General features: G+C 57.1%; 1 protein-coding gene across 1 annotated transcript; it reads right to left on the reverse strand.

The window, feature by feature from the left end:
* Positions 1-597: 597 nt before the first annotated feature.
* On the reverse strand, positions 598-9,306 carry SPATA20 (spermatogenesis associated 20). Its single transcript, XM_055396702.2, has 16 exons — positions 8,916-9,306; positions 7,775-7,954; positions 7,608-7,672; positions 7,274-7,428; positions 7,052-7,195; positions 6,764-6,965; positions 6,265-6,395; positions 6,059-6,163; positions 5,762-5,836; positions 5,455-5,664; positions 5,180-5,372; positions 4,690-4,858; positions 4,214-4,425; positions 2,608-2,807; positions 1,119-1,199; positions 598-950 (listed from the first exon to the last, which is right to left on the reverse strand). The coding sequence occupies exons 1-16, from the start codon at positions 8,990-8,992 to the stop codon at positions 780-782; spliced, it is 2,370 nt and encodes a 789-aa protein (XP_055252677.2). The 5' UTR covers positions 8,993-9,306; the 3' UTR covers positions 598-779.

Consider the following 9,306-nt stretch of genomic DNA (forward strand, 5'->3'; position numbering starts at 1 on the left):
AGAAGGAGATCACAGGCAGGCAGAGGTTGTCCCTGCAACAAGAAGTACTCAGGTTTGGAGAAGGACTTCCAACCCAACTCTTTCCCTGGACTGACATATATGAAATCAGGGGGATGGACAATACGATTTCCTGTGGGAAGGCTGAGAGCTGGATAGATACCCCAAAAGAAAAGTCCTTGGTCCTGATAAGAGCAGCTCCCATAATGGACCAGAAAATATGTAAATTCCATGAAAAATAAAAGCTCATATGAAGCATCCCAGCTTAAAATTGGAGGAAACAATGGGAAGAGAGGCAGCGACCTTTCTTAACCCTGTCTGAGGGCAAGGACTGGCCTTTCTCCTCTTGTGCAAGTCCACACCCCACCCCCATCCCTGGTGACCATTACCAATCCCCTGACCTCAGCTTCACTCAGGTTGTAATGACCATGGAGGGGGGCAGAGTTAGCCTGGTGACCTTTGAAGGTAAAACAGGAATCCAAGAATACAGGAGGATCATCCAGGGGCTCCCAGAAAAAGGAAACTTGGGCTGCTGGTTTCCATGCTGGAGCCCGAGGCCCCTCTCTCAGAAGCAAGGCTGAGGCCCAGAGGTTACTGCGGGATGCTGTTAGGTTTATTCCAGGGTGAGTGGGTGCTCAGGGGGGAGCAGAAGGGATGGCCGAGGTCACCTGGTGACATGGTGCCCAGGGGTGGCCAAAGGTTCTGCAGGGCCCTGCAGGGCCTGAGTCTCTGGTTGGTTGGGAAGCTCCACCTTCTGCCCCAGCCCAAGGTAGGGGAGGCATTCACTGATGGAGCAGTTTCCGTAGTTCGCAGGGCTCGGTGATGGGCATCGAACAGGCCTGATTCTCACACACATAGGCAGTGGCCTGGTCTTCTAGCCGCCGAAGGGTATTCAGGAAAGGCAGCTGGCGGGACAGGAAGCTCGAGGGGTCCCCATCAGCCAGAATCAGCACCTGGGAGAACGGCAGAGAGTGTCACCAGGGGCCACCCAGACACCAGCAGGACCCACTAGCGGGTTTCTCCTCCAAGCCTTCAGAGGAGCCAGAGATACTGGGGAGCTGAGGAAGTGAGAGCTCCCAGGCAGGGGAGGTTGAGAGTGGGGCTGGGCTCAGAGACCAAACCTTGTTAGGGATGTAGATGGAGTGGACACACTGCAACAGAGCCTTGGTATCCTTGGCCTGGGGGTCTCCACAGATCACAATCTAGCCAGAACAGAAAGGTTAACTCCAATGACTGATGCAAAGAGGCTGGATCCAGACCCAACAGGCCCTCCCCATCCTCCTGCCACCCATGCTGCTGCTGCTGCTAAGGCGCTTCAGTTGTGTCCAACTCTGTGCGACCCCATAGACGGCAGCCCACCAGGCTCCCCCGTCCCAGGATTCTCCAGGCAAGAACACTGGAGTGGGTTGCCATTTCCTTCTCCGATGCATGAAAGTGAAAAGTGAAAGTGAAGTCGCTCAGTCGTGTCCAACTCTTAGTGACCCCATAGATTGCAGCCCACCAGGCTCCCCTGTCCCTGGGATTTTCCAGGCAAAAGGACTGGAGTGGGGTGCCATTGCCTGCCACCCATCCTATATGCCTAAGAAGAAATAGGGACTCAGCATCCCACAGATCAGCTGCCAGGAGGCTGCATCAGATTTACTGATCAGCAGGTGAGAACACATACACATACACACACACACACAAATGAGAACACACTAAGTGGCAGGGTCTTATGTAGCGATAGAGATACACAGGGACAGGCACACATGGGCAGAGACACCGGCACAGGTACATAAGACTCGATACACTGGAAGACACACACACGCACACAGAGCCAGACACAGAGAGACACAGAGCATCACACAACACACAGAGCAGATGCCCGCAGAGAGCAGACACCAGACACATACATTCACACATAGACACACAGACACACAAAGCCAGACACAGGGAGACACAGAGTCATCACATATACACAGAGCAGATGCCGGCAGAGAGCAGACACCAGACACCAGACACACACACACACACACATGGACACACACACACAGAGGCCACAGAGGCACAGATACACAGGCAGACATACAAATATAAGCAGGCAAACCTAAACATGGGGCATACACATACAACGAGGTAACCATGTACTGGTGAACACTCACCCCAGCACACATTGAAAGGCCGGCACACAGTCACACACACCTCCAGAGCTATACAAATCCAGATGCACACACCCAGCAATAACACACATAGGGAACACACATAGGGACATACACCCAGAAACACACGCCTGCACACACTTCACTGCTGACCCAACTATACTGACACACAGAGGCAGGCGGACACACATTTCAGCAACCACAGGGATCCATATTTAACCCTCTCCTCTGAGAACCTTACTCACAGGAACTCACAAAGGCACCTGCTCACGATGGAGACCTGCCTCAGACACAAACAGACTCTTCTGCCTCGAAAAAGCAGCCTTACAGACTTTCCCTCAGAGACACACACTCACAGAGGGCTACACACTCGTGGACCTGAGCTCTGGGGACAGCCCCAGGAACTCCACTCCATGCCTCCATTGCAACCCCTGCTTCCCTTCCACCCTGGGTCCCGGCCCAAGGGCCCCACCTGCTTGAGGGTCTGCTGGTGGGCTGAGAGGGCGCGGACCATCTCAGGCAATGCTACGGGGACACGGCGCATGCGCTCAGAGAAGGCGGTCAATAGGCACACACACTTGTCCATCCAGTCCTTGTGGCCGGTGAAACCGTGCAGCCGAAGCAGGTTGTGGGCCGACACAGAGTTGGCACTGGGCTCTGCACCGTCCTGGTCTGTAGGGGACAGGGAGGGAGGGTCACCGGGTCCCAGGAGCCTGGTCCAAGACTGTTGCCAGGATGGCAGGGGGATGGGGTGGAGGAGTCCCTGCCCACCGGCTCCTGCCCCAGGTCTGAGAATGAATGCCAGGCCCAGCAGTAACTGACCCTATGGACCCTCACATGCATCCTCAACTCCACCTGCCCAGACTGAGCTGCTGCTCCCCAGGGTCCTGCATCTCCCAGCTGAAACCTCCACCCAGCTACCAACTGCCCCTCCTTCCGACCTCCTCACCTCCCACTGTGAATCTGCAGGGTCTGTGACCAGAATAGATCCAAACTGACCACTTCTCCCATCTTGTACTTCTGCCTTGTCTGGACTTTGCCATCACTTGCCTGGACTGAGCACCACTAACGGCTTCCTACCTAGCCTCCCTGTTTCCCCATCCGTTCTCTACCATCGGTCAGGGTGACACTCTGAGATCTAAACCAGAGCAGATCACAACCAACTCGAAACTCACCAGAGCCTTCTACTCCTTGCCACATTTGTAAGACCCTGCAGGGATCCAGCCCCCTGGGCATCCTCCCCTCACGCTGGCCTCTGCCCCTCTGTCCTCCAGGACACAAGCTGCCCATTCAGAGCCTCTCAGGGGCTGTTCCCTCCACCTGAAATCCCTCTCCTGATCCTGCAGGACCACATGGCTCTATCTTGCCCGCCAGTCCTTGGGTAAATGACACCTATACAGGTTTAATTTTACTTTCCCCGCTGAGTTGGGCCCTACCATTGTTCTGTCAGGGCCCTTTCAGTCATTCAGTTAATATCTATTGAGCACCTAATTACATACCAGATGTGCAGGAGATCCTAGGGATACAGCAGTGACAACATCCTGACCCCAAGACACTTAAATCTGGATGCCGTTAACAGACTAGATGCATCAGGTGATGCTAAATGCCACTGAGAAAAGTCAGGATCAGGGTACACAGTGGACAGCTCCTAATTCTCCATGGCACTCACAGTTTTAACTATGCGTGTGTGTGCGATTTTGCTTTAAATAGTACTGTCTGTGCATTGTCTCCCTCACTACCTAGAAAGCCTTATGAGGATAGGGATGAAGTTGGCCTTGTTTAGTCTATCTAGGCATGTCAGTTACTGTCACTAAGCATGCTCACAGAATAGCTACATTAATCTTTGTGTCAACCATGTAAGGAAATGCCACCATTAGCTCCATTTTGCATATTAAGCATCTGAGACTCTGAAAGGTAAAGAGACCAGTTCAGAGTCACTCAGTGCTAAAGATGGAAGCCCACGAGGGCCTGGGCCCTGCCCTTGCCAGCTCTTCACCACCACACTGCACTTACTCCTCTCCCCCAGGAAAAACCAAGCCCACTTGGGTCCAGTACCCCAGCTCCACGCCCTCACTGACCGTCCTTCAGGCGCAGCGGCAGGCCAGCCCCCAGCTCAGCCTCGCTGCAGAAGTAGCCGCCACCCCGGGGGTCCCAGAAGAGCCTGTCCTGCGTGTCCTGCAGCCGCAGAGCCCACTCGAGCCACGCACTCTCCTGTGAGGCCTCGTACAAGTCCAGCAGGCCCCTCACCACGAAGGCGTAGTCCTCCAGGAAGCCCCAGCAGGGCGGGTTGCTAGGGGGACAGGCCAGGAAAAAAGGCACTTTCACAGAAGAGGCACTTTGCACATGTCTTTATTTAACTCTCAAAATCTAGCTCTTGGGTAGGTCCTGTTAGCCCATTGCTCAGATGAGCAAAAGGTCTCAAGGAGGGTAAGAGAGCTCACAGTGAGCAGAAAGCAGAATCAGGATTAGCACCGACCCAGAGGGGAGGAGAGGGGCAGAGAGAGGCCTGGGATGCCTAGGGAGGCAAGCCTTCCCAGGCTGCCCAGTACCCTACCTGTGTTCCACAGTCCCACCAGAGCCTGCATAGCAGGTCCGCATCAGGCGGCCACTGGCCACGTCAAACATGTGCCGCTTCAGGAACTTGGCACCATTGATGGCATAGTTGATCACCCTCTCCTGCCCCAGAACAGCCCCAGTCACAGCAAAGCCAGACACCATCAGTCCTGGAGGGAGGAGACACAGGTGGTTGTGACCCCAGCCGGGGCTCTCCAGGTATGTCTATCCCAACCCCCCAAGCTCTGATATCTCCCTGGAGCAACAGGACAAGTGTATAAGAGTTTAAGCTCCAGAGCCAGGCAAGCCTGGGCTCCTGTCTCTGTATGATCTTGGGTGGATTACTATAGGCTTCAGTTTGCTCATTTGTAAATTAAGGACAGTAATTCTGACAAAGAAAAAATTAATATTCAGCAGGTGCCTGACATACATAAGGGCCCTTGTGAAGGGGAATTCAATATACGGATCAGGCCTCAGACACACCACCTCACCGTTCCAGGCAGCCAGCATCTTGCTGTCCAAGTGCGGCTTCGGCCGATGTTTCCGGGCCTGGAAGAGCTTCTCGAGACCTGAATTGAGCAAGGTTCGTACAGCCTCCACGTCCAGACCAAAGCGGGCGGCAGTCAGCTCCAGCGAATACCGGACGGTCAGCACGTTCTGGCCCTGCAGCTCCCCCTTGGGGTCCTGAGAAAGACAGTTCTTGTCCAAGGGAGTCCACTGGTCTGTGTGGTTTGAAGACCTCTCCTGTGATCTCAGCAGTCCTCACCTGACTGGGGCCGATGTTGCCAGCCTCCGTGAGCCCATAGTGCTTCATAAGGAGCTGGCCTGAGGTCAGAGGCTCGGTGGCACCCAGTACAGGCTCAGGGAGGAGATGCTGGACCTCCTTGACAGTCCACACGTAGAAGGCGCCCTCTTTGGGCCGCATACCCCGCTCCGGAGGGGAGTCCGCGTCCTCTGCACTATAGAAGCCTCCAGACTGTAGGGAGGGGAGAGTTGGCTGGCCCCTCCCTTCAGGGCAGTGGAGGCCCCAAGCCCTCCCGCAGCCAGGCCTGCCTGCCTCAGTGGACACACACCCGGTGACTCAGGTTCCGAGCGACATACTGCAGGATACCTTTGGCAACTTCGGAGTAGAACTCATCACCAGAGATCTGAGTAGGGAGGAAGGAGGCTGTAAGCAGAGGTCTCTAGGTACGAGGTGGGCAGTAAGTGTCCTCCCACGGGGTCAGGGAGGGAGGCTGGATAGTGACCATGAGACTGAATTAGGGGTGAAGTTAACGGGGAGCCACAGGTCACCAGGAAGGCCCTGGAAGGGGCAGCCAAGAGTAGGTGGACAGGCTGGGTCTCCACTCAGGGCTGGGGTCAGAGGACACCTGGAAGGCTTGTGAATAGGCCACCGTGAGCTGTGCCTGGTCATACAGCATCTTCTCAAAGTGGGGGACATGCCACTGGCGGTCCGTGGAGTAGCGGTGGAAGCCCTGTGCCAGGACGAACATGGGGCTGGAGTTTGACCGCAGCCACTGCCCCCATCCCGCTGCCACCTGCTGCCCTCTCCAAGGAATGCCTGCCCCTGCCTCACCTGCCCCACATGGTCTCGGATACCCCCATTGGCCATCATCTTCAGGGTGTGCAAGGCCATCTGCTGGGCCCGAGAGCCGTCCTGGGTTAGCCGGTGGCTGAGCCAGTAGGAGAACAGGAAACTCAGAATCACTGCGGACACCAAGAAGACACAGGTTAGAGAATAGGAAGGGCAGGGGGCCGAGATCTCGGTGATCAGGACTTTGGCCAGACTAGGGTTTCGGGTTCACTCAATAGGCCGTTTCTCTGGATAGGCTAGGTCAACCCAGAGGACGGGTGATAATTACCAAGGTCAGCATCAGAGAGAGTCCCTGCTAAGACCAAAAGTCAGAGCTTCGCTAGATAGCTACTGACAGGCAGGACGGGGTTAGGCGGTCACTGGCCAGACAGGAGAGTGGGAAGTTAATAACCAAGACAGGAGTCAGAAGAGATCACTGGCTAGGGTAGGCTTCAGAAGGCCAGGCCAGGGCTGGTGTGGGCGCGGGGCAGGGGGCATCGACCTGGTGTGGGGAACTTGGGGGCCTCGGCGAAGCCACCATACTCCTCATCATAGCCCTCATCCAGCTGCTGGAAGCAGCGGCTGTTCATGGTGGCAGCAGAAGGTGGCTGCTGGCGGTCACCCATACTGATCGTCGAGCGAGCCAGCAGAGCTGTGGTGACCCGCTGACTGTTTTCTAGCAGGGTATTCTTGTTCTGTTTCCACTGTGGGAGGCAGGGGCAGACCTGGAGGTCAGCATGCGGTTGAGGCCCCCTCGACTCCCGGCCCCCGTCCCCCAGTGCATACCCACCTGGTCCCGTATCCTCATCAACACTGTGCGGAAGCCAACTCGGGTCAAGCCATCCTCAGGGGGAAAATAGGTGCCCCCCACAAAGGGCTGTAGGTTGGGAGTCAACCACACACTCATGGGCCAGCCCCCACCACTGCTGGTGGCCTGGCAGAGAGAGGGCAAGGGTGAGGGGAGCAGCCCCATGTACACGGGCAACCACCCGTCCAAGGGAAGACCACTCACCTGCACAAAAGTCATGTACACCTTGTCCACGTCAGGCCGCTCCTCCCGGTCCACCTTCACGCTGACAAAGTCCTCATTGAGCAGGCGGCCAATCTCCTCATTCTGGAAGGACTCTTCTTCCATCATGTGGCACCAGTGGCAGGTGGAGTATCCCACTGGAACAGGGCCACGGGGACCAGGACCAGTGACTGGTCAGAGAGGGGCAGCCAAAGGACTCCAGCTGGGCCTGTGATGCCCTAGCATCTAGGTTCCTAGAAGGCCCCAGGCCCATAGGACCCATCCCCCACCTACCACCACTCCCCTGCACCCATCCCAGGAATGGTGGATGCAGTACCTGAAAGAAAAATTGGCTTGTTTTCTTTCTTGGCCTTGTCAAAGGCTTCCTGTCCCCAGGGGTACCTAAGGCCAGTAGAGTGGGGGCATCACTCACTAGCTCGGGAGGAGGGCAGTAGGAAGATTGAGGATCTAGCTGCCCCAGGAGGGCATCAGGAGAGGACTCACCAGTCCACAGGGTTGTAGGCATGTTGCAGGAGGTACGGTGACTTCTCATTGATCAGGCGGTTGGGGACCTTCTGGGGTGTGGACTGACAGCAGTTAGTCCGGCTCCCCTTCCCTCCAGCAGGCATGGGCACTGAACTACTGACCATCACACTTCGGTCCTTGTCCCGGGAGGAGCTACCCCTGGTGTGGGCAGGTGGGTCAGGCAGGTCAGACCAGGAGTCTCCACTGCTTCCACCTACACATGCCCAGAGGCCCACCTGACCACCCCCTCACCCCCGTGGTATCTCTCCCGGAACCCCCTGCTCCCAGCCCAACCCACCTTTCTGAACCACGGGGGAGACCGTGGCCTTTGTGCTCCCCCTTGTGTTTTTGGGGGGGTGAAGAAAGGTGGCTCATTGGGGGCTCCCTGCCAGGTTAGTCTCCCCCAACCTCTCCGACCTGGTGGTGGGAACGATGATGACTGTGAAGTCAGGGCGAGTCACAATGGGTGGAATGGTCCTTCAGGCTCCATTCTCTCCCCCTCACGGGGCCCCATCCAGGGTGACTGTGCGGGAGCTATCTCTGGCATGCCTGCCTGGGTATATGATCTGGGCAGGAAGGCTGCTGGCTGCTGTGTGTAGGACTGGGCCAGGTGAAGGGCAAGGAGAAGAAATTCATTTGGCATCAGGGACTCCCTCACTCAACATCCAGCCACTGGCACTTCTGGGGGGCCAGATCCTGTGCCAGACCCCCATTACCCTCAAAGAATCAGTAACTCGAGCTGATCTCAGCCTGGGAGGGCAGCATGGGTGGGGCAGGCTTAAGTAATGACAAGCCCTTGCAGCATCAAGGGCTGTGACAGGCCAGCTCAGGGTGTTGTTGGACAAGGACCCTTGGCCCAGCATTGGGGTTCAAGGAAGGCTTCCTGGAGATGGTGTCAGAACAGAGTTCCTGGGGCAAGCGAGCCCTGCAGCTGTGGGGGAGGGAGGGAGGAGAGGATTACTGTCTGAGCCCGGTCGCAGGAGCTGGCCCTAGTCTGGGGGGAAGGCAGGCATGGGGTGGGGGGGGTGACCGGGCAGGCACAGGGGACCAGCGCCAGGACAACTGACCCTAGTGCTCCGTAGGCGCCGGGTGCTGAAGCGTGCCCCTCGCCCGCCTGTACCTGTAGCTCAAGGCGAGGGCTGGCCCGGCCCCGGGCAGCAGGAAGCCGCGGCACCGTAAGGCCCGCGCGCCCAGCATGGCTGCTGGTGGCGGTCGGCCCGGACGCTGCGGACAGGAAGGGAGGGCGGGAGCAGGCCCCGAACCGGCCGCCGGAGTGTCTTCTCCGATAAGGCCGGCAGCAGGCTGGTCTCTGAGCGCCGCCCGGTGGCCGATCACGGGACTGCAGACCGTATACTCGGGGCTTAGGAGGACACTGCTGCTGCTGCTGCTGCTAAGTCACTTCAGTCGTGTCCGACTCTGTGTGACCCCACCAGGCTCCCCCGTCCCTGGGATTCTCCAGGCAAGAACACTGGAGTGGGTTGCCATTTCCTTCTCCAATGTGTGAAAGTGAA

The sequence above is a fragment of the Moschus berezovskii genome, chromosome 20, assembly GCF_049115385.1.
Source record: "Moschus berezovskii isolate FMDL1 chromosome 20, NW_MosBer_1.0, whole genome shotgun sequence".
NCBI lineage: Eukaryota > Metazoa > Chordata > Mammalia > Artiodactyla > Moschidae > Moschus > Moschus berezovskii.

Coding starts and splice junctions, on each gene's coding strand:
- SPATA20 (XM_055396702.2), bottom strand. CDS start 8,992: ATGCTGGGCGCGCGGGCCTTACGGTGCCGCGGCTTCCTGCTGCCCGGG. Junction 6,164..6,264: donor TCCGAGACCATGTGGGGCAG/GTGAGGCAGGGG, acceptor GTCCTGGCACAG/GGCTTCCACCGCTACTCCAC. Junction 951..1,118: donor CCATCTACATCCCTAACAAG/GTTTGGTCTCTG, acceptor CCGTTCTCCCAG/GTGCTGATTCTGGCTGATGG.